Source organism: Microcebus murinus, chromosome 3, assembly GCF_040939455.1.
Source record: "Microcebus murinus isolate Inina chromosome 3, M.murinus_Inina_mat1.0, whole genome shotgun sequence".
NCBI classification, from domain to species: Eukaryota; Metazoa; Chordata; class Mammalia; order Primates; family Cheirogaleidae; genus Microcebus; species Microcebus murinus.
The window spans coordinates 92,587,853-92,613,921 of NC_134106.1; the positions used below are offsets into that span (position 1 = coordinate 92,587,853).

The window sequence follows — 26,069 nt, forward strand, 5'->3', positions numbered from 1 at the left end:
TAACTTCTGTGAAGACTGCCCAGGAAGGGCTGAAGATGGCTGGAAATACATTGGGTTGAACCAATGATCCTAAATGGGAGACAGGTGAGAATATGCATAAGTCATGAAAAACCAAGTGAAATTATTCTTAGCAGTTGAAGTTAGGGCTTTGGGAAAAATTGCATCAAGGACAAATTGATCAGCATCTATCTTTACTTCTCTGTCACCCTGACTTTCTTTCCTCCAGCATTGTTCCTCTCCCTCCGAGATAGATTCTGGCCTTTGTCTCTTGATGGAATCCAGGGTGACCTGCATCTCCCATCTCCCAAACATTCAGCCCAGAGTACAGACCTCTGCCAAGGGCTATCTTACTATCAAGGTAATTTCCTAGCCCCACCCCCACAAGACTGAAAGTGGAAGACCTAGTACATCTGTCAAGAGTTGGGTCTTGATCATTTAAACAGACTTCTAATTGGAACACTAAGAAGAGGAGACATTTTAAACACTCTTGAGTTCTTGGCCTATGTGTGACTATCTCCGCTTGGATGGCAGGAACAAGTTGAAGCATCAACTCAGAGGCTGAACACCATCCCCACGCCAGAAGTGTGGGCACAGCTCACCATATACTGAAAATCACACATCACCAATAGCCATGGGCCTTTGTATTTAAGAACTACAGGTCATGTTTTATGAATTAAAGAAAATGACAGGAACTAAAAGTAGGGTAGTATTAATTAATTTGCCTTAATTATCAAAATGATTTTGACAAATAATTAAAGTAGAAAACTATATTTAGAGCTTCTAGTACTAGATGGCATCTACTTAGGTGATCTCAGCCAAAGTGATTTTATTTAAGAGACAAAGGGCTTTTTTGGTATAGATCCAATTGTATTTCTTAATAAACATTTGCAACAAAAGAACAATGTACTAGTATATCAATGAAGATACATTATATTTAATACAAGTCATTGTTAGAAATTAGAGATCTACCAAACATTGAAAATACATATCCCAAAATAATATAATACCACACTTTTTGAACCAAGAAGTTAAAATTTAAAAATTCAGAGTAAATTAATTTAGTTTTATCTTCAGTAGGATTAGACCAGGTTGTAAAAACAAAGAAACGTTGTAGAAACACCTTATGCTACATTTCCCAGTTACCCCGTGGCAGGCACTATTCTCAGCACTCTGCGTACACTCATTTTAGTATTCACAAAGATCCTAAAAAGAAGGTACCATCACCATCCCAGTTTCACAGATGAGCCAAGAGGTAGTCAAGAACGTGCCTGCGGTTGTACTGCGGCTGTTGCTGCGTGGTGGAGCAGGGATCAGAACTGTGGCAGTCTGGCTCTTCACAACCACCTACATTCCAGACTTTTAAAAAAAGAACTTCTAAATGTACAGGAATCAACATCTCAGAACCTTTTATCTTTCAGTAAAATTATCACTGTACTGTGATCTCATTTGGAAAAATTATTATACTGAAAAAATATATACGTCTATCATTTTGTTTTTTTATTTCTAAAAATGCGTGCAGAAAAACAGGAGTATATACATTCCATTGGATCTGCTGTTTTCTGTGGCCCTTGCTCTGGTGAAAATCTTACATTGCTAACATCGTAACTGGTTGCTATAGAGATGACAGTCATTTTCAAAATTAAGGAATACTACTCAAATAAAGAATAAAAACAGCACAACTTTTAAGAAATAATGGTCTTGTTTTCATATAAATGTCCTTGTTAATGAAAAAGAAAAGTTGCCAAAATAAAAAACTGTTTCTAAAATAAAAAACTGTTTCTAAGATCTTAAAAGACATCTGAATGTAGTTCCACTAGGTGGATGAACCATAATTTATTCAACATATCATTGACAGATTTTCAGTCTTTTGTAATTAAAACCCATGATGAAACGTACATGTCTCATACATGAAAGTATATCTGTAGGATAAATTCCTAAAATTGAAATTTCCTAGTGTCTCTAAGAAAAGATCTAATTTACAAATACGTTTACCTGGTTAAAACAACAAGGTAAAAAACCCACCCATCTAATTTATAGGTCTGTCTGTGTGTCATCACAAGACAAATTACATGCAAATAACATATTCAACAGACCTTAAAGCCACCCTTACAGAAACTAAACTTTCCACATTCTAAATTTTATCTTTTATTCACACAAATACTTCTATTGTCCTTTTAGCAGCTGTACAATTTACAATTTTACATTGTACAATTTGCCAATTAGCGTGTCTCCAGTTGTTGAGGGCTCATAAATTTATGGAAACAATTATGTAGAAAAGAAAGATGATCAAGGGTTAGCTTTTTCCTCCTCCTCTTTAGCAGAAGATAATATGCTGACTAGGATTAAAGCAAAAACTGGTAATGGATAGGAAGATCAGGAAGTAAGAGGTGGCAACAAAATGAGCAAGAGAAATGGGAGAATCCCTGCATAGTTAATTGAAATACATCAGGGTATCAGCATGAGTTATTTTATCATACAACACATAGACTAGATCTCTCTTTCTCTCTGTCTTTAACACTTTTAGCTATTTGAGGTATAACTAAAAGAGTGAAGAAATACAAGCACTATTGAAATAAAAAATGTAAAATATTAAATATGGTTTACATTTTTGAAAGAGTAGTTACTTTATAATATTTTCGTAGTGAGATCAAGATGTTTTCTTGAATGAGAAAAGTGAATATTTTCAATCTCAAGTTTGACTGACATATATAGTAGAAAAATAATTATGTAACACTTAAAATGAACATTGAAAACCTTTCCTTGGACTTACAAAAAAGTAACTGGTTTAAAGCTATGTTCAGTATTTGGAGTAATGTAAAATAAAAACTGCTTATATGGAAAGAATTAAGTGCAGCCGACTCCCTGCAGCATTGGGGATGAAGTATTTGCTGTTAGGCCTAAACCAACATGTGCAATTAAAGATCATTTTATTGAATGGTTTTCATATTAGGTAAAATCATTGCCAAATCCTTTATAAATAAATACGGACAAAACTTTAAGATCAAGTAAAGAAAAGATAGGGAACCCCATTTTCTTCAGTATGCTTCCATCCCCAAATGGTTATGTCTGCCTCTGTTGTTTACTTTTGCATTTAATATTCGCTTGTACTGATGTCAATTTGGCCAAGAGTATAGAAGGAAAAATCAGGGTTTACTCACCACAAGGAGTCCCTGTGCCACCACATTCCATTCTATAAAGGAAGTGAAAGTGCTCCTCCCTTCGGTCTGATTTACAAGAGAGAAAGAAAGAGAGAAGGTTGTAATGTTGCTACGCTACTTAGAGCGCCATGGTGAGGAAATAGGGACAACAAAACCTGACAGTTACGGAGACTTTCTAATTTAACAAGTATATTGCTCTTGAAAAATAAGCCACATAGATCAGCCCTGGTAAGAAGAAATAACAGGCATACTTGTTTCCCCAAAGTTACCAAGAGCTCTCCCTAACATGTGCTATAGTGGTGGCATTAATCACTTAGGCCAAAATCAAGGCTTAATTTTGCCTAAAAAAGAGAAAAATCTATTTATAATATATATGTGAAGTTAACTTGGGGTAGAACAGTTTCAAAAGAAGTAAGGCATACAGAGGAAACCCAATAGGTTAAGAAATTCTCAAGCATTTGAAATTCATGATTCTTCTGGGAGTTAAGAGCTTTCCTATGGGATAAACTCAAAAGAAAAAGACACTGTTGCCTCTTCAAACAAACAAAAGTCCACCAAGCCTCAAATAAGAGTTATATATAAAACAGAGGCGAGGGATCAGAAAATTTGCTTATATATATTTAATTTGCTTTAATAATAAAAGAAAAATATTCTAGCATTTATTACTAAAACCTACTCAACTAACTTATCAGTGTCTAAAATGTTTCAGTAAAGTTTTTTCAATAACTCAGTTCCTGGGACCAGATTGTATCATTTTTCTCTATAATCTCCCTCAACTTTTAACTCTAATATAACTGAGAATTCTAAAACAAAAAATGAAGTCACAAATTTTAGGAGAAAAGAGGGCTCACAAAGATGCCAGGGAAATTAGAAAGACTTATATAATTGGCTGTTTTTTATTTATACTACAAGTAACTTGGAAAAATGATATTTGATACCTCTTTAACATAATATAGATCAATCTGCTTTTCTGAAAAACAAAATGCTATCATTCTTCCAAGAAAAAGATATCTCATAAAATGAATCAAACTTAATTCTATTTTCTATGTTCTCAATCATTAAAAAGATTATTGTAATCCAAGAAGTTTCTCAAATGTTTTTCTAAAATGACACTACTTTATCTGGGAAAGAGGGAAGAAATACATACATGAATCTACTTTCAAAAAATTCAGATGATTTTTTTTTAGTCTACAATTAAACTTGGATGAGACAAAGACTTTTCAAGATTGTTAATTCACCAGAAACAGTTTCAGCTGACCATTCTTGAGATCAGAACAGATGTAAACTTTTTAGAGAAGCAGTGTATTCTCTGCAAACAACACAGAACTATGAACTCAAGATAGCTGCCCTACCATCTCAAAATGAAGAATACTTTACTAATAGGGTCAAATGCTGGCAAAACACCCTGCTGGTTGAGCAATTCTGATGAAGTCTGGGTTTACTTGAGGTGCTACAGAAACAGGAAGCACTTAAGGCACTTGTCTTGTCCTCAGCCTTAATGAAAGGTATCCTCAGCCTTAATGAAAGGTAGAAAGTCTCTATTTACTTAGTTGTCAATACTGGCAAAAAACCCAAAACCAAAGCCAAAAACCATTGCAAGTGTGTGGGAGATCTAGAAATAGGTTCAAAGATCAAATTACAAAGCAGAAAACCTGGGGTTTTAAGTGCTTTAAAAGGTCTCACAAATGCCATACTGGACTAAACTCTGCAACCAGAGGAGGAGGGAACCCTGATCTCAACTAGGAAAAGAAGGCACTAATATTACCTCTTTTATGAGGTGATATTAAAATACACAGTAATAGAGACTGCAAACAGTCTTTTTATGTCAGCATCTTGATTAGCTTGACAAATAGACTTTTCTCCCCTTTTTTCGAAATACTTTCAAAGAACTAAGAGACTAGGAAGACAGCAAGTTTTTATAGAAAGAAGATTAAAATAGAAAAGAATGAGAAGGAGAAAACATTAGTTAGAAAAAAGATTACAATCAACTTCTTTGCTGGTCTCTTTAATTTCTTCTTATCTCTTTGAAAAAAATAAAGTCAGACTGAAGGAAAGAGCACTTTTTGCTTGCTGAAAAAGATGGAACATGGTATCACTATAGGCAAGACAAATCAAATAATCTTTAACAGAAGTAGAGAACACTGAAAGGAAAGCTGTAAGAAGGCAGAATTTGGCTATTTCTAAATAATCACTTTGTAAAAATAAAAAGTATTTTTATATTCCTAAAATATTTGAAATGTCTTAGAGTTAATATAACAATAGCTTTGTTTAATATAACTTTTCACACTATCAAATATTTTAAATCTTATGCTTTTTTTCCCTTAATTTTTATTTTAAGAGACAGGGCCTCTGTCATTCAAGAAAGAGTATAGCAGTGTGATCATAGCTTACTGCAAACTCAAACTTCTGGGGTCAAGTGATCCTTCCACCTCAGCCTCCAGAGTAGCTGGGACTACAGGCATGTGCCACCACATCTGGCTAATTTTGTTTTTCATTTTCTCCCATCTCAAAGACTCCCAAAGTGCTAGGGTTATAGGTGTAAACCACCATACCCGGCCAACTTTTGTGCTTTCAAAATAATGACTGAAGAGATGTTTCTTTCTAAATTGCTCAAAGAAACCAAAATTGCAACTCATATTGCTATAAGGGCAAACGACTCAATTTTGATACAGCATACTTAAGACACTAAGACATTAAGGCAGTATTTTCATACTCTGTGTAACCTGGCTCTGTAATCTGACGCTCACAAAGAGTATTTAAAATTACTGAAATTCTGTTACAGAGTCTTAACTGTATTTTATATTTTATATGTATCATATAAATATTGACCGAGGGAACTTTAATGGAGTCTTAAATGTAGTAACAGGCTGCCCTCTAGTGTCACTTTAGCCATAAAATTTTACAAATAGAAACACTTCATTTTCAAATGCTTCTCAAATTAATTTAGAATGAAAAGTATTTCAAATTAATAGAAAAAGCAACCATTTATTATGTACTAAAAAAAACCCCTAAAAGATCTAAAAGAGATTGGGTGCAGGGATGATCAACCACTCACAAATGGGAGTAGAAGATTTAAGATTTCCCAATTCACTGCAACACCTCTTTGTTTTTAGAACAAACACCGAAAGACTTTTAAAATGCCACTTAGGTGCTCTGACCTCCCAAGTGACAGGGGACATACAGAAATGAACCTGAGTGCAACACAGCTCTAGGTGCCTGTATAAGATGGATCTTCAAATAAGTGCCCCCAAAGAGAGACCCTTGGGAACACTGGCAAATCACCGTGGTCACTGTGTGTCACATCATGTGTGTGTTAACCATACCCAAGGAAGGAACCGTGCAGAATGAAGAGTCTTTAGGTTATATATCCTTTTAACAATTCATCTCATCATGCCAACAGCTGGTTAGAGCATGACATGTCTTTGAAAGCCATTCATATAAAGATGGCTAGAAACAAACTTGCCTCATTGTTAATCTAAGAATAGCTCATAATGTAAATAGAAAACTTCCTACATGATATTTTTCTACATCAGGTAGCTTCACCTGACTTTATCTAAATTTCTGTATGTACATTTTCTTTATGAACTCACACATAAAGATTTATATTTAGTATTGTTTTATTAGATTTTATTTTGGTCTTCTGAAAAGGTAACTAAAATGCCATGATGTTGTGGAGCTCCCAATAGTGATAAAAATAAAATAGTACACTGAAGTTAAACCTGGTATAATAATATTAAACTATCATGCTACAAAAGTCTTTAAAAAGGTTTGTTAATAAGAATAAGGACTCTTAAAAATTCTCCTAAAGGTATAAAGAATGTTCTGGAAATTATCTTAAAGTGGATGACTAAATTCCTAAAAACATCCTCCCATTTGATTAACCTGTGACTAACAGAATATTTAACACTATTCACTCTTATCCTGGAAGGCAAGTAAGGTTACAGAATATAATGTATCACATATATAATAACAACAACACAAGCTGAATTTTTATAATTGTTTTACTCCATGCAATCTTGCAAAGAATTTTTACTCTTTTCACAATATGATCATGATCATTCAATTATTTCAATTTATATTGGAAGGATTTCTTCTTGTCAAAACTGATTAAGGCTCATTTTTAAGGGGACTATATGTATTACTAAATATTAAGTATGTGTTCATTTACTACTTTAAAAGAGAATCTTCCATGACTTAAGTCTTTAAAAACAAAACAACATATAATTCTGTATATTGACCAATAATTTTGTGGTCAATTTCTATGATTATTTTATTAATTACATATTTTATATACCATGGAATAGTCACTACAGTTAAAAGAAGATTCACATATTATTGCCCATTGCAGCATTTTAAAACTTTTGCAGAATGAAATGTATTTAGAAAAGTAATTTGGATAACTCTGCCAAGAACTAAATAACAATGCTATAAAGAGTCACTACACAGAGTAGAGACATACTGATGTAACTATACAAAGAAAGAAAACTGTAAAATCCAAACTTCCTTCTAACCTCAAGACCAATAAAGCATTAAGCTTCATGTAGCTTAACATTTTCACCTTAGTATTCCTAGTTTTGGTAGAGAAGAAAGGGAAGGAAACTGAGATCTGTTTTTGTCCACTATGAAGCAGGCACTATGATGGGAATTCTTTTTACATGTCCCCAATCTTTGTGGTAAAAGATGCTGAGCTCTCCATGTCCCCTTTTCACTGACGGGAAAACACACTTAGAGAGATTAGGTAGCTGCCCACAGCTCACCAGCTAGTCAATGTTGGGTCAGGCTGTCTGATTCTTCCCACTGGGACTACGATCTTCAAGAGTTCACGAATTAGAGGGACTCTTACCTATAATCAGTGACTAAGGCTACATGACACTACGACAGTGATTCTCAAGTGAAAGGAGGACGGACCCCTGTGGTAAGAGCTCCTCAGGAGATTCGGCCAGCATCCACCTCCCCCAGCCCCAGCCTAGAACCTGGTCTCTTTTATAGACGATGCCCAGGGGCTCTGAGAAAATACAGGGACAGGTGGGTTAGGAAAGCGGTAAGCAGGTCTTTGACTCTCAGTCCCCAGCCCTTCCTACTCTGCTACACAACCTCCTGCATTAATATTATTTTACTAGCTAAAGCAAAGTTTTGGTTCAAAACCATTATGAAAAAAAAGGTGCACATAAAAAGTATAATATTATATAAACATGTAATATCCATTAAAACATAAGCAGAATTAGTTTACGTATTTAGGGCCAAAGTGTGTAAATTGTATGAACAATTGTACGAATTATATGAATTGTACGAATTAATCTTATTCTGCAAACTCTACAAGTAGTAAAAATAATAAAATAATTTAGACATTTAAAATAGTTAATTTAAACTTACCTTAAGCCATAGCAAGGCAAAGTCAGGAGCCTGAACAGTGCCAGGAAAACTCTTAAAGGAAGCAGGGTGAACACATACAAAAATGCATCCAGGCACAGAAAGATTCCAAAAATCATCAGCTGGATTTGAAAAGGAGAGGAGAGAGGGGAAAAAAATTCTTTAAATAACTGTAGATGAAAATTTCAAACAATCAGAGAAATTTCTAAACATTATGGGAAATTAATTTCTCGTAACTTAGCCCTGGGAACAAGAAATTAATAGTTACACTTGTATATATGAGCCATGTTTTAATGAAAGTTCTTTTTTTTGAGACAGAGTCTCACTTTTGTTGCCCTGGCTAGAGTGCTGTGGCGTCAGCTTAGCTCATAACAACATCAAGCTCCTGGGCTCAAGCGATCCTCCTGCCTCAGCCTCCTGAGTAGCTGGGACTACAGGCATGTGCCACCATTCCCGGCTAATTTTTTCTATATATTTTTTAGTTGGCCAATTAATTTCTTTCTATTTTTAGTAGAGAGGGGGTCTCACTCTTGCTAAGGCTGGTTTTGAACTCCTGACCTTGAGCAATCCACTCGTCTCAGCCTCCTAGAGTGCTAGGATTATAGGCGTGAGCCACCGCGTCTGGCCTGAAAGTTCTTTTTCAAAGTGCAAGTTTGTACTTCTTCCAGAGTCTTTGGTTTACCATCTACAGAAGTCAATTACTCAAAAGACAAGTGGCCCTTGGCCATTGCTATGCTCTATCTTATGTGGCTTTCTGCATACTTCCTCAAACTTTAAAGACAATATAGAAAACCTTTTAGATAAAACTCTTTACTTCTAACTTTATTCTTCATAATTTTGCTATTTCATATTACAGTGATTCAATGAAGGGAAAGCCTACAATATATATTGAATCAAAATATTGTTTATGTTAAAACTATATAACCTGATTACTAGCTTGAACACAAATTCATGTGCACTGAAACTTGCTGCACTCAGAAGGCCTTATTCTCTCTTTTATCATTTTCTTCTTCGCTTGCTATTTTTTTTTTTTTTTTTAGAGACAGAATCTTGCTCTTCCAGGTTGGAGCACAGTGGCCTGATCATAGCTCACTGTAACCTCAAAATCCTGGGCTCAAGTGATCCTCCTCAGTCTCCCAAAGTGCTGGGATTACAGGTGTCAATGGCTTGGAAGACCTTATTCGTAATTCCAAGACTAGCTGCTAATGTTTCTATCTTGCCCCCTTTCTTGTGTACTTGCCATATCCTTTCTTTCTCTCTCTCTTTTTTTTTTTTTTGGTAACATTAGACAATTAGCGCTATATTTCACAGAAGGAGGGCGGTGTCTTGATAGCTTGGACAAGTAACCACATCCAGGCTACCAAACTCTGCTATTCTAAGAGTGGTGAATTTCGGTATGTTTGACACACAAATACGGTATGATATATATGCCCTTCCTGCAACACTCCATGTATCTTTAGTCAATAAATTGCCCTATCTGCATATATTAGTTAAAATTCACACTGCTGTAGGCTGAATTGTGTCACTAACCAAAACAATATGTTGAAATTCTAACCCCTAGTACCTCAGAATATGACCATATTTGGTAATTTAACCCTTTGCACTTGGATGTCGAGTGTGACTCAACATGGTTAGCATCGGTAGCAGCTCATACCATGAAAAATTATGGAGATTAAAATTACTCTTTGAATATATCAATAATTTGAAATATAAAAAAATCCAAATAAATCCAAATAAAAAATCCAAATAAAAAAAAGATCCAAATAAGTTTGTATGAAAAGAAACTCCAGTATTTATCATTCGGGAGTATTTAAAAAATTAAATCCCGAGTAGAATAAAGGAATCGAGAAAAAAGCGAGCGAACGCAAAGGGTTAAGTTTTAACAAAAGGTCATTAGGGTGAGTACTAATCCAATTTGACTAGCTAAGAAAGGAAATTTGGACATAGACACGGACAGAGAGGAAGGATGATGTGAAGACACAGGCAGAAGGCAGCCATCTATAGGCCAAGGAGAGGCCTCGGAAGAAAATAACCCTGCTAACATCTTGATCTCAGACTTCCAAGGTCCAGAACTGTAAGACGATAAATTTCTGTTTAAACCACCCAGTGTATGGTACTTTCTTATGGCTGCCCTAGGAAACTAATACACATGTCTGTAAATGAAAGAACAAATTTTATTAATTTTTGACAAGAATGTCTCAAAAATATACTATATCTATAGGCCAGATTTCTTAATCTGAATATATAGACCCTGTCACTGAGACGCCTGTCACTGAGAATTCTTTCCCTATTTGCAGTGGACTGTTGATTGAACACAGAGGACAAGAACTGCCAGAAACCCAGCGTCCTCAGAAGGTACTTTGGTGTGTGTGCATGAGGGCACAGGATGCTGGGAAGGACAATACGTTGTGTCTTTCTCATGAGCTTACTCTGAGGATGAGTATATTATCCATTCTACCAACATGTACTAAGCTGTCAATATGGACCAAGTAACATGCTCAGCTCAGTGGGCACAAAGACAAATAGACCACCGGGAAGTGGTTCTTGCCCTTTGAAACCTTATTTGTATTTTAGCACAAGCAATACCAGCCAGCAGTTGGTGCAGTGTTAACAGCTGCTATGACAGACCTAAAGTATACAGGGAACAAGCGAGGCCCAATGGTCAAACCAACTTGGGGAGATTGAGAAAAAGCTCCATAGAAGAGGAGACCCTTAAACAACATCTGAGGAAGACAAGGGCTATTTGCCACATAGAGAGGGTGGACTGGGCAGAAGGGGAGAGCAGGGTAAGGGCAGAGAAGAGGAGGAGGACTTCCAGGCAGAGGAAGCAAGGGCAAGAGCAAAGAGGTGGAAAGTAATTGTGAAGACTAAAACTTCTCTTTAAAATAAAAAGTACAGTCACCTTTCTTTGGCTTAGAGGAATCTGCATTAGTATTATTTATGGTAAACAATAGTAACCCAGGTCTAACGGGCCTTCCGCTTCACATTTTAACAGCTGCATGAACTTGGTGGGCAGGCAGTAATCTTCTCCCACTGCACGCTGGCCCTGGAACTGGACTACCTGGAGCCATGACTGCAACAGATCTCGACACTAAGATGGAAGGAGAGCAAATGGCTGCAACCTAAAGACATTTCAACTGGGTGAAAAGAAATCAGTCACGCACGTAAGAATATATAATACAAAAGAAAAGCAACAGAAATGCCTTTCAGGGTTTGCAATCGTGGGAACATGACTCAGTTTTACTATACCTATTGTTCTGATGTTACAGTTTCTCATAAAGCACCTCATTCTTTCACATTCCTCACATGTGAAAATGAGGAAATTTCCTAAAAAAGTAAACAAGATGTGACCCTGAAAATATTCATCCTTGAAGGATGTAAAGAAACTCAGGTTGTGTGTGGTGTGAGCCTGGCTCCACGCTGGGTAGTGTACATACACTTGCACATCCCGTGTAATTTACATGGTGCCCCAGGGATTTGAAGGGGCTGTGCAAAGACTGTCTCCTGTGTTGGCATTATTCCAGGTGCAGTGGTAAGTGCTTACTATTTCATCCTCCTAACAGTGTTTTGTGATAGTTTATTATCACCCCTACTTGCTGCACTAGGAAACCACAGCTCTGAAGGCTGAATGCCTGCCCAAGGCTGTGGGTCAGGGAAAGGACCTGGCATTCAAGCCTGGTCTGTCCGACTCAAGGCCTTACACTCTCTCCTTGAAGCAGTGTGAGCAGAGCAAAGATCTCACTATTTTTACTAGGTATAGGGGTTAAGGCAGTTTTCTTTGTGCTAACTTATCTTGCCAATTTGTCTAGTGCCATAAAAAATGCAAAATAATAGGAATTTAATGAATCAAACTTAGACATGTGGTTTAGCAATAAACCACATAGGTTTATTGCTAGCTTTGAAAATATGTTATTAAGAATTAAAAGCTCTGAATATATTATTAATGAGAACAATGTGTACCCTCACAGCTTTAGCTAATTTCTATAGTATCTTAATAAAACAGGTAATTACTATTTCCTTTTTATTTGGAGCAAATAACCATAAAGTATTCAAGCATTCTTAAGAAATGGCTAGCAAAAATTTCCTTCTAAATATACAAGGTGTGAAAACAGAGTCACATGACACTGTTTCCCCTTTGAGAAATAAAAAACCTTCTGCCCTCCTTTTAATGCCATTTGAAATTTCAAAATAAATACAGTGTGTGGCTAAAATGAAGGCAACACAATGATTCTGGAATATGCCTCTTTAAATCACAGGTGACAATCTGTCCTATTAGCTGACAGTCATACCTTGCACATTGGATCCTCCTCACTTGCTCCTCCCATTTCTCCCTCCTCTGACCCTGCCATTCCAGTCTCACCTCCCCTTATCTATCTTGCAGAATGCAGTATCTATTTTACATGTATCTCACCTTTACAGGGAAGGCCTTATAAGGACTATGTTATCTCCTTGAATTGGCACATATAACAGAAAGCAGGAAAACCAAAACATGGCAAAAAAATAAAACATAACGAAAATACTTCAAGAAGAAATCATACACTGGAGTTCTTGGCTTTTACCTGCTTACCATTCTGTGGTAGAAATGCATTTTCCCAGGAATGGAAGACAAAACACTACACAGGACTGGCTCATTCTCTGATTTGTTCCTTTATCGCTCCCTTAATCAAACATTTACTGTACTGCTCTCGTTAGAACAAAATGTTCACGGCTCTAAGAAGGTCAAAATCTTGCAAGGGAGCTTGCTGCCCAAAGAAAAGAATTCAAACTTTGACCACAACCCACAGTTGGATATACACTTTAACTGCTATTCACTATGCACAGATTCACATACATGCTAAAAAAAAAAAAAAAAAAAAAAAAAAAACGAAAGAAATGCTTTAGGAGAGAGAATAATACTTTCACTCTGTGAAATACAGGCTGGTATTTTTCTATTCTCTTTTTAAAAAACAATGCTAGTCTTACTAAATTCATGACTCACTAAGGGTGGTAACTCACAGTCTGAAAATCAGGTCCTCAGACAAGCAGGCAGGTTGAAATTTAGTTCCCTCCCTGGGCCACTACCACAGGCAGCGAAAACAGTTCAAACTGGCTACAGGGAGTTTTGCGGAGGGTATGTGAGTTGGAACCCATGGAGAAGTTCTTTGCACAAAAAGAAATTAAAAGCACTGAGCTACAAATTGTAGATATTCAATTTAAAAATATTCTCTTAAATTTGTTCTCAGAGCAGAGATTTACCAAAATGTACATGAAAAAAGATTTCAAAATAATCTTCTGATTAATTAATAATCTTATGATTCCTCTTTAGAATAAAAAAGTTAAAAGTGCAAACAATCAAACGACATGAATGTTCACTGGCCTCTCTGTCTCCAGGAGATCTTGTCTGGAAGGACTTCGGAAGCCTCCTTCCTATAGGTCCTGGGCAATGTAACCAGGTATGGGCCAGTGCTGGGCTCGGGGCCCACCTGTGCATGTGGCTTCCACCCAGTTCCACGGTTACAGGCGGCAGCACCACCCCCACTGTGCAGGAAGACAAGGAGCTTGCCTGAGTTCTTGAGCAGGACAGGCAGGGCTAGGATTCCAGTCTGCAGAAAACTGAAGTGCTATGTCTAATAATGACACTTGTCCCTTTTACCCTCAAATTCACCACTGGATTTGCCATTACACACACACACACACACACACACACACACACACACACACACACATTTTATGAGATTTAACATAAGTTTTTATTTAACACATGAACTTCAATGTTAAGAAAATTACGAAATGACCTGTAATCTCAGCACTTTGGGAGGCAGGAGGATTGTTTGAGGCCATGAGTTCGAGACCAGCCTGGGCAACATAGTGAAACCCCATCACTACAAAAAAAATTATCTGGGCGTGGTGGCACATGCCTGTGGTCCCAGTTACTCGGGAACTCAGGAGGCTGAGCTGGGAGGATCACTTAATCCCAAGAGTTTGAGGCTGTAGTGAGCTATGATTGCAACACTGCACTCCAGCCTAGAGCTACAGAATGAGACCCTGTGTCCAAAACAAAAGACAAAAAAAGAAAATTACAAAATGAAAATTATTCTGTGATGCTGTGGTCATCAAAACATTATATGTTTATTAAAATTTCAATAACCTGCTATTATCACATTTATTTTGAACCTATTACTATTACTCTTGTCCATTTGAAAAACACTTGTCCCAAAAGAAATAAACCAATAAAAATGCCAGCCTCTTTCCATGGGGAATGAAGCAGGGTTTCTTAACCTTTTTTAAAAAAGAAAAAACAAAAAAACTCTTTCCCTTTATGACAAAAATCTCCGATCCCTCTTTCAATGCCATTTGACATTTCAAAAGAAATAAAATGTTATGGCTAAAATGAAAGAAACATAATCATTTTAGTATACCCTTCTTTGAATTATACAATCCATCTTCTGGAAATTCTGACCACCACCTCCTTCAGGACAAGCACCAAATACCACCCACTCATCGAGGATCACTGGTCTGGAGTGTCAGTTGGAAAGCAGGAGTAAACAGAGGCTTAGAAAAGAGTTTCCCTTTCCTGCCCCTAGTCTCACTTTTTACAAAGCTCTGGGTCTACCCCTGTAAGAGCAGGGACCATATCTTGCTTAATTCTACACTGGCAGGATAAAAGGTCATTGGGAAAGACGCCTTCTCCAGGGAATTCACAGTCTAGTGAGCTGGGTATAAACCGTGTAGTAGGTGCCAGATGAAAGACGTGTTCTGGACGCACTGGTGAAGAGGTTAGGTCTGTAATGGGGTGGGCAGTGGCACCGGGGAAGGAAGAGTGACAGCTAGCAACAATCTCCCACGGAGGAGATAAAATGGGCACTAGATTTGTCAGGCACAGTCACGAGGAACAATTCCAAACAAAGAGAAGAGCATGCACAGGTGCAATATGAGTAGCAGGCTGTAATATAGAATATAATCATTATATAAGAGGGATAAAAATGATCTTCAGTTAATTACTAAGGAGCTCAAATTTTTATCCTATGCTCTAGAAGTTCTTAACAAACCCACGTGTGGGGTCCACTATTAGAAGAATGTCAAGGGAAAAAGGCTATCAATAACAAAGTTTACAAATGACTGATTTTGAAAGCAATTATGGCAGATTCAAGGTCATTCCTGTAAATAAAATCATTTTTATTCATCTGAATTAAAAAATTCATGCCACAGAAACTCTGTATACTCTAGGAGATGGTCAGGAAAGAGATTATCACGAGCCATGTTATTTTCTTATAGGCAAGGTTACAGTAACATATGAAACCACGGAAACAAAGTAATTTTGATAAGTGGTTTCATAATAATCACAGTCTACATCTGACATAGATTTAACACAAGGGATATTTCACAAAAGGTAAATAAATCAACTGAAGATTCTAATTTGTAGAAAGACTATACACATGGAATGTTCTTGAGATTTTCTTGCTTCTCTTCTTTCCAATCCATGTCGAAGTTTCATATTGTTATATTTGAAACACTTCACCCACATTAACTTATTTAATTCCCACAACAAGCCCATGGCAAGGCTGAAAGTCACCTACAGAAGATCTTAGTGTACATAGAAAGAGGAGTCCCTGCAGGCTATGATCCTACACCTTTTATCCTCAGATCTAGGCTTGATAACCTGGCAAGTAGTACTACAGCAGGCTGACGGTAAGCAAAGACAGGAAGGAGAATATCCATCTGAGTGAGAGATCACAACAGACTAATATAGGACTATGGAAAGACAGAGTAGGAGAGATTTAGGACTTTCCAAAGCTAACATGAGAGAAATAAATTACTGACCCAAAAAGTAAAAAACATACCCCACAGTGCCAAAAAGTTCACAAACTGTCTTGAACATACATCAATAAATGGAGTAGAGGCCTGAAGTTTTTGCTGGCTTGTCCTAGAACTATCTGAAGGCTCCAAAATGCTCATGAAAATTAAGAAAGACAGCTGCAGAAGGAACGTGGAAGGTGTTGTCACTACGACCACAAGCAGGGTGCAACAAGCCTCAGAGCGAAGGGGGAGGAACCCCAGCCAAGGCTGCTGAGATTCGGAGATGCATGGGTCCCCACTGGCTTTTCTGCTTCTCAGCAGCCATGTGCAGAGACGACTGAGCAAGGCCATGTCACAAACAAGACCTGCCGTCAGGAGGAGAATTTAGAGAATTGATTCTCTAAACATGCTTTCTTGAAATCCGAAACCGAATAGCGTGCCCAAGAAATCACTGCCATAAATATGGTCTGAGTAAGTACTCTCTATTAGTTTCACAGCGAAAACCCAGGACTGTTTTATTGAAATAAAGGTGAACAATTGCTATTACTACATTTTCTTAACATATACCTCACACTGACAAACAAACAAATAAAAGACTTTACGTGATATTTTGACTAAGTTTGGCATTTTTGGATTATTTTTTTCCTAAATGTTAACTCCTCTGATCCTTAAGAAAAGCAGTACTAAGTTCCTAAAATTTCCCTTTCTGTGAATTTTTCCATTCACCCCTATTTCCTCTGTTCCTCATAAGCAAACTCATTCAATTGTCATGGTCTATTAGACTTCTTCAGATGACCTAGGTCCAACCTTCTAACTTTAGACTAAGAAAGTAAACAGCAAAGGAGACTCAATCTTTGATCAGTCCTCAGACATTACAAACAGACCTGAGACGAGAAGCTAAGATTATTGATGCTTGATCATAAATAACTCCCGTGTGACAGTAACTTTTCTCCCTTTTGACAGTAATAATAGCCCATACCTAGTAATAACAATATTCTTTGCCTATCCAGCAATACTTATATCATACCTTCAACCTGACAAACTTAAGACTTATAAAAATTTGCTAGTTCTTAAGAAAACTAGGTAACTCCATTTAAGACCAAGCAGTTAAATTCAATTTTTTAGAAAAATGTATTACATAACTATAATGTATAAGGCAGGGTAACAGGGAAGGGTCTTCAGCTCTCCTTGTTTGTCTCATTTCCAATCCATGTTAAATATTGCTGTACTAATTTTTCAGAAGTATAGCTCTAAGGGGTGGCTAACCCCATAAGTATTCTCAATCTTTTTCTCTGTTAGAAAAACATAATATTCACTATCTTTGTCTTCTTTGCAGCTGGGGATAGCTATGTAACTCGGTCTGGCCAGTAAGACAGAAGGGGAAGTATTCTAGGGGCACTTCTGGGGAAGCTTTTAATTCTTTATAAAAGGCATAGTCAAAAAGGTGGCACTGCCCAATGCCCCTTCTGATTGTAATGTTGATGTTGCAGCTGTCATCTTTCTATTAGAAGGGAACAAGCAAGAGGACCAAAAGCCAATTTGCCAAGGATGGCAAAATAAAGATATGAAGGACTTGGGTCTATGATGGCTTCATTAATCTGCAGGGACAACTGGGACCTCCTTCCTCGAGACTTGTTGAAAAGAATAGCTTCCTATTTGTTTAAGCCACTGTTGGTTAGGTTTTATGATCCACATAACTAAAAGCATTCTCAAGAAATACATCTTTAATAGTGTCCTTCCACAGCTTTGATTCTAAACTTTCTAGTCTAACCATTCAACATAATCTGGACCCAGCCTATCTTTCCACAGTGTGTCGGTGGTTTCTTGTCTATACCTAACAATTTCCCATCTGTGGATCTTCCTGGCATACCCACCCTGACCCAACAATGCCTGTACAAAACCTCCCTCTTTTTCTCATTCCCTTGCCATATCCTTTACAAACAGTCCCCATATCATCTTCTTCAGGCTGTTTGCTAAGCATACTTTCCCTTCTCTAAATTCTTCATCACATTTTATTTATACTATTTAATGACACATCACTTTGTTTGTTCTATTATAATTACTTATGGATCTGATATCTCTATTTCTACTAGGCTAAGATCTGAGTCTTGTTTATCCCTGTACTTCCATACTGCAAAAGTGCCTGGAACATTGTAAGTACTCAAAACATAGAATAAATTAATTATTAAGAAACAAGTGATCTTTATCTCTCTAAATTAGCACTTAAATATCAGAGGATTTTAGAAAATATTATATGAGGATTTCTTTGCTATTTGCTGCAGCTTTGGATTCACACAGACAACAAAATTGATTTTGGACAATTTATCCGAAGCGTGGTAAATTGTTCCTATGGACCAAAATGCAGAGCACACAGTAGCATATATATAACTCCACCAAAACATGGGTTCAAGGTAAGATCTGTCTGGAAGTCAATACAGGACTGCCACATTAGGGCAGGTGGAGGAAACAGAACTTTAATAGTACATATATCTCAGGAGGTTGTTGAGGGGATTGTATGCATATTAAGCATTTGAAGTGCTTAGGACAAATACTATTTGTTTTATTATTCACACAGAAATGGCTGAGTCAAGGTGGGATATGGGACAGTGCAAAATCACTTACCAGGAACTTCCTCTCTAGCCAACTCGTGATCCCTGCCCCCGACCCAATTTCGCCAGGCATCTAGTTGAACTGTCCTGTCTCTGCTCTAACTGTAGACTCTAGTCATATACCTGCTGAGACTCTGTGGGCTTGGCAGAAAACTGTAGGGTGTTTTATTTCTTAAGGCCATCTGCTAAATCCTTACGAAAGAGATTAGTTTTACTCCAAGACAGCCTGGCTAAAAGGGAAGAGGGAAAAAACAGCTTTCCCTAGAGGCCCTTCTGCCTGTGGTCAGCAATCCAAGAGGGCTGAGAGTCAAAGAATCATGTCCCTTCCAGGGTTAGTGAAGCCAAGTTCAGGCACAAGCAAAGCAGGAAGATTAAAAGTATAATGTGAGATAAAACTAGGACACAAGGGAACCCTACAAAACAGGGCTCTCCCAATCACTTCCTACTGTACACAGCCCAAAGATGAAAGCTACCCCACCACAAACAGACATCCACGGGAATGCAATAGGGACAACAGACCTTTCAAAATTCTGCTTGTTCTACCAGGATAAGGCATTCCCTCAATTTGCTGAGGTGACAAACTATAAACAATTTTAAAAAACACTTTTATAGGACTTACCATGTAGTTAATATACAGATGAGGAAACTTAGGCACAGAAAGGGTAAGTGAATTGCTCAAGGACTCACAGCTAATAAATTGTGAAGCCAAGATTCAAAGCCAGGCAGTTTGGCTCTAGCATTCACCCTCTGAAATAGTTCACTATCATGCCTCTCAATTTAGAATACAGAGAAAGTGTATTTCAATCTCCTTGGCAGTATGGAAAAGAAAAAGTTCCCAAAGTGGACCATATAAATAGCTGGTAGCAGATCTTGGATAAGAATTTCAGGGGTGTGTTGGGAAGAGGGAAGAGAAGAAATGCCACCCAAAAGCCCATGTAACACCCTTACATTATTAGAATAAGAAGTTCAAGTGTGAAAATAAAGTGCTAATAGTTGGATATACTAGTTTAAATATATAAGCAATTCACCTTTACTAATGTTAAGTATAAGGTGTTTATCCAACAATATTCTACCAAAATTTAGGGATTTTTTTTTACATTAGTAAACAGATTCAATAAGAGATACTGAGTTGACCTTTCTCTTGACCTTAAAGTATAAACATTAGTCACATGTTTTATAGTATTTGCAACCTTTGTAAAAACAAAGTACTCATTAATTTTCAAGTTTCTCTCCCTGAAAAGGTTAGGTAAAAATATCACAGTATTTACCAAAAGCCAAGAAAACAAAATGAGTAAAGTATTCTATGTTAGAATAGACAATGTAAACAAAAAGGAGAACTATTCAATAATAAAAAATAATATAGATAAACTTGAATGTGCAGGCTCTCAACTGTTATATTAAAAGCTATAAGTGAAACTCTACTTGCATAAAATAAAGGATATTAGTAAATTCATGCTGTTATGAGAGATATTTAAGTCTGAAATTAAAGTGAAACATAACTGATTCCCTTTACATTTTACTTGGTTTTAGAAGTTAAGAAGAAATTACTCTAAACTGAAATATATGACATTCTTCTATACACATAAGCTATAAAGCTTCTGGCATGTTGTTCTAAGAGACTAAATCCATTTTTCCCAAATAGGCGTAAAGCCTCTTTCATGGGAAACAAAAATGATAAAAAAAAAAAACTATTACAATTGTGTACGAACAGTATTAATTCAACTTTTCTGACATTCATGTTTTACATTCAAACAAATGAAATCAAAGTTTCATGAAATAATACTCATCCTTAATACAATGCTGATATTTTTTCTATTCTTTTCTTTAAAAAAATCATGATGGCAAATTATCATATCGATTACTTGACCCATCAGTGGTCCCATAGTGGTCCATAGATTAAAAACACTGGTTTATACTTAAGTCTCATCAAGACCTTCCCCAGAAGACAATTTATACTCACAATAACAAACATGAAATGTTTACAAGTTTCTGTGAGAAATCGACCCAGAAACATTGCCTGACATTTCCATGTTGCATTAAGGAAGAAGAAAGTGCCAGCAAATAAAACTGCCTCTGATGAGGTAGCAGAATGAGGAGCGGGTGTGCTGCTCATTAGTTTTGCCATAGGACGGGTAATACAAGGGGTCAGACCAGACACCAGCCAACGCGGAAGTGCTCCCCGCTTCTGTTCACGAAGTCTGGCTGAGGGTTGCAGGCAAATCCCTCTGTTTCCTCACCAGAGAAAAATGGGCGTCCGGAACTGTTCAGACAGGTGGCAGAAGCAAATTCCCCCCGTGGAGGGCTGAGGCCAGGTGGACAGAAGCTGAAGGTGGCTGGCACATCCTGCTCAAAATAGGCCCTGGCAGACTGTCCCTCCCACTGCTTCTGCCCCACGTCCTCGCACTTCCATGTCATGGTTTATCACAAGAAAAAAGTGAGCTTTGAAAAGGATACTTAAAACACTTGGTTTAATGCTTCATTTTTTTTCCTAATAGAAGAAACAGCCCTCTCCCCAGCCCGGGCCCAGATAAAATCTTAGACAAACCCCAATATACAAACTAGAGCTGCTGGTGCGTTGGGCAGGGGTACTGCAGAGCCCCCCACACCCCTCCTCATCTGTCAGTACCCCAAGCTCTGCTGTGGAGCCCGCGTCCTCTCTAGAAAAGCAGCAACACAGTAATAACTAAGCATATTTAATGGTCTTAATCAAAGGCATTCGAACCATCGTCATATTTTTCTCTCTCCAATCTCTGCTTGTTAGCCAGCTCTCTAAATCTTACTCTATCACAGAACTTCCCATGACTTCAGCAAGTAACACTCTACCAAGAACCTAGGTAAAGCAATGTTTCTGAAATCGTCACCCTACACCTGGTTCTTCTCCTTCTACCAAACTGATGGATTGTCAGAAATAAAAGAACATCAGCTAAACCAGCCGGATCCTTACTTCTCATTGCCTACCACACCTGCTATTACAATGCACTGATAAAGCCAACCGACCACACTCTTCTGATAGCTGCTCTAACTGAAAGTACCATTCTAAGGAAATGATTGGACGATTACAAGTTTTATGCTACTATATAAGTATGAAAACTTGAGTCAATAAAGCTAGAGCTGAATTATTTCTTAATTCTTTTCTTCTAAGAAACTTCAGAATTGCTCAGACTCACCAACTCTAGCAGTGCCTATAGGAAAAACAGCCACTTTCCTGTCCTAATTGGTCTTGATAGGCTAAGACACAGTTATAGGAAGAGATTTGTGAAGATTTAGTGCTATCGATGCTCACCCTATAATGTGAAGCTTCCTGTGATGAAGGTTAAACAATCATCTTCTTCTTTGAAGAGACTGTCATTTATGTTTTTAAATATGTGGGCCTTCCGAGAAACTGAGACTTTTAAAAAGGCTGAAATTAAATAATTTATCATGCTCAGTGGAAAAACAACTGCTTCTAGTAAAATAAAACTAAAGAGAACTAAAAGAGTACAGAAATAGATAATAATTCCTTGAAAAAAGTTATTTGGATGTGGCACACAGAGAAATATAAGTTTAATAAGTAGCAAAAGATTTTGATAAAATCTATTAAGATACTATTGTTAGGTCTTACACTAAAAATGTAACTTTTAAAGCCTCTTATAAGGAAATTCCTACCTTCAACATATTTAATTACTTATTACATTATTTCTAAATATTTTAAAAACTCTAGTTGTTCACAATTTTTTTGCATAATTAACACTTTGACATAACTTTCAAAATGATGTCTGGTAATTAAAAAAAATAGTACCTTTTCCAATTCTCTTGGTATTCGCAAACAAGTGTATACTCTTTCTCTTCTTTCTGTATACTTGGCCTCATTATGTTCAAGGAAGTACCCTCTTGTTAGTTCAGCACTGAGGAACCTCAATAATGAAAGCTCTACAGAGAAAGAAAATGACAAAACAAAAAAAGAACAGTATTTATCAAGGAACTTACATGCTAGCTGGGGCCACAGGTAATATACATATAAAACAAAGAGACCAAAACAAAGTAGTCTATAATTCTGTGCCTAGAACTGAATGACTACATATAAATGACTAGCAAATATATATATATATATATATATATATATATATATATATATATATATATAGTGTATATATATATACACACACACACATCTACATATACATATATATATAGATTTTTTTTGGAGATAGGGTCATGCTCTGTTGCCTGGGGTAGAGCGTAGTGGCATCATCATAGCTCACTGCAGCCTTGAACTCTTGGCTCAAGCGATCCTCCTGCCTCAGGCTCCCTAGTAGCTAGGACTATAGGCACACGCCACCACGCCTGGCTGATTTTTCTATTTTTTGTAGAGACAGGGTCTTGCTATTGCCCAGGCTGGTCTAGACAACAAATATTTTTGAGAAAATTATATTCTGTGTAGTATAAACTGAAAATGCCACAGGAATATAGAAGACAATGATTACTAAGAGTTAGAATAGTGAGAAAAGCATTTCTTGAGAGCTCAGTTCCGGGTTTTTGAGGCGATATAGAACCTGGACTGACGGAGAGATCCAGGGAAAGAGTAGCCCCCCAAAATACACAGATATCTAACTAGTCAAAAGGGAGCCACGTCACCTAACAGGCATTGCTTTAGTGCAGGAACTACCCTGGATGAACTACCACTCCCTTCTTAGTTCAGCCTCAGAGAGCCTGCAAAAGTGTCTAAATAATGCCATTTCCCTACATGAAGACTTACCAACGCAACAATCATAATAGTGACACAAAGCAGAACCTCAACCAGATCTGAAAAACCTCCATCCTTGGATCTTTCCATTCATCCACATTTCCTCTGTTCCTCTGAAGCAAATTATTCCAGTCATCTCATCTCAGATGAGGAATGTAAGGCCAAAGGAAGTTAAACACTTTCTTTCCACTCAGCTACAATGGAGTGGTAGCAAGTTGAGGTGAGGGCTGTGGTGCTTGAGCCTACCCCTTTCGTGTGTTACACCTTCCCGATGGCCCGTCCCTTCAGTGGCCTTCAGCACCCCTTCCTCACCTGCACCTTCCTACTCTTTCTCTGCAGGACACCAAATTCTTCCAGAACTCAGGCTACCGAAACATTTCAAATTGTCCTCTTTGCTCTGAGCTTGCCTTGTGGTCTTTTTACCAAATGTAGAATAGATGTTACTTCCAAAAAATGGCAGAAGGGGAAGGATGATTTCATTTCTGTGTATCTACTTAAGGAGTTGCACCTTCTGTGAGTGCTAGGATCTAAAGTCTGCATGTAAGGAGACAGTTTATAGTCAAAATAGCCTTGAAAAGCCCTTAGGAAGAAGACTTAGAAGCAGACTTTCACTATGGTTCTAAACAAAGGATCTAAAATAGCTTACCTCCTCCAGTACTGGAACAGATCCCTATTTCTCGAAGCATCATGTCATGGGGCTTGCTTGCTTATGGTTAGGGTTTATATTATGTATATGCATATTCACACACTTCCTTATGTTTAGGGTTTACGTCATATTTATACGTGTACATACACACACACTTCTTTATATACCAGATTCATAATCTGCTTGGAGAGTTAGTGATAGCATGAGACATATCTGGGGATGAAACAGAAAGAAGAGCAGACTTCCTTCCACCTACACTAGTGCAGGGACAGGCAGAACCATCAAATGCACTATGCACACTGTACTTTCTCTTTTCAGTATGCTTATAGTTGAAGTCATGTGGGTTAAATGTATACAAGATGTAAACTCTTGTAGATATTAACAGATTTCTAGACTTAAAGGCCTTAGTCTAACCAAATTCATGCAGAGTAAAACTTGTGGTTAGGAACTTTCTAGTATGTTGTAGGCTGGCTAGAATAGAACAAGATCTACTCTTTAAAGGGGAGAAAAAGAAAGCCTTCTGAGTTGTAAACAATAACTATGAAAGATCAAAATTATACTCAAATTCACTTCAGTTTTCCAATTAGAAAGAAAGAATGTTTTCATTAGCTAGTGCCTATAAATATCAATTCTTTCACGTAAAAACTGAGAACAGGACATTCAGAATGCATAAGAGATTCACATACATAATTTTTCACTGACCCAAAAGGTCACTTCCCCACACTCACCAGGCAGCATATGACACTGCAGCTTCCCTGTCCCTCCCTGCCACCCAAACCTCCTGTCAGTGGTGCTCTTCTCTCTCCAAAGGCCGACTTTTCTGACCCAAGTCTCTTGGATGGCTCCTCCTCTTCTACCTGACCCTAACATGTTTGCTGGCTTGGTGCTCTACTCGCCACAGTAAAACATTGGCCACCCTTTAATACTGGTATTCTCTGATGTGTCCTCTGCCACCTTTTCTTTTTCTTTTGTTTCCCATCTAAATTCTGAAGCCATCGCATCCTCAGCTCTGGCCCCGAGCCATATTCCCACTGCCTCCTGGGTAGTTCCTCCTGGATACCCCACAGACCACCTTACCACCTGTAAAAAAGAGCTCGGCACCTTCCCCACTGATTTTGTGCCTGTTCCGGAGTCCCGACTTTAGTTCCTGGCCTCACAAGTGACATAGCTGCCACGCTAGAGGCCCAAGGCCAATCTTGATAACCTCTTTTTTCTCACCAAGCCCTGCTAATCCTTCCTCTAAAACATTTATTAACCCCCCCCCCACTTCTTTCTATACTCTACCCTAGTTTGGTCCTCTCCATCTCTCAGGTCACTGCAAAAGCTTCCTGACTTTTTCCAATCTCCTTCAAGCCTAACTCCACCTGGCAGCCAGAGTCAGCACGCACACACAGATTATCACTCTGCTGAAACCCTTCCTGGCTCTTCCTTGCCTCCAGGATAAAGTCCTACCTCCTCAGTGCTGGTGACACCAGATCCCCTACGACTTGCCCTAAGCCACCTCCCAGTCATGCTTCACACCTGCCTCCCGAGTCTCTAGGTCGTAACTGTCTGCTTATATTACTTTTCATTTCTCCCAGACACATCATGGGTTCACACTGCTCCTTGGTCCAAGAGGAGGTTCAAGTTTCTTCAAATGAACATGCTCAGATGTTACCTTCCCTGTGAAGACTTCCCTAAGTTTCCCTGGGCAGAATCCATCCTTTCCCCAGCTCGGCTCCCATAACACCTGCACTTGCTTGTGCTCTCTGCAGCATATTAAACCCAACTCATTTTCTTGTTTGGTT

At 37.7% G+C, this 26,069-nt stretch overlaps 1 protein-coding gene across 3 annotated transcripts in view; it reads right to left on the bottom strand.

The window, feature by feature from the left end:
• The window catches only part of TAPT1 (transmembrane anterior posterior transformation 1), a 62,951-nt gene that overhangs the window by 28,527 nt on the left and 8,355 nt on the right, over window positions 1-26,069 (bottom strand). For 2 of the 3 annotated variants that reach the window (XM_012737539.2, XM_076001110.1), the window contains exons 2-3: window positions 22,692-22,822; window positions 8,532-8,650 (exon numbers count right to left, since the gene is read on the bottom strand). In XM_012737539.2, coding sequence (XP_012592993.1) covers window positions 8,532-8,650; window positions 22,692-22,822 — 250 coding nt within the window. Of the gene's footprint in view, window positions 1-8,531; window positions 8,651-11,430; window positions 22,672-22,691; window positions 22,823-26,069 lie in introns of those variants that run through there. The other variant, XM_012737540.3, reaches the window with a different exon arrangement.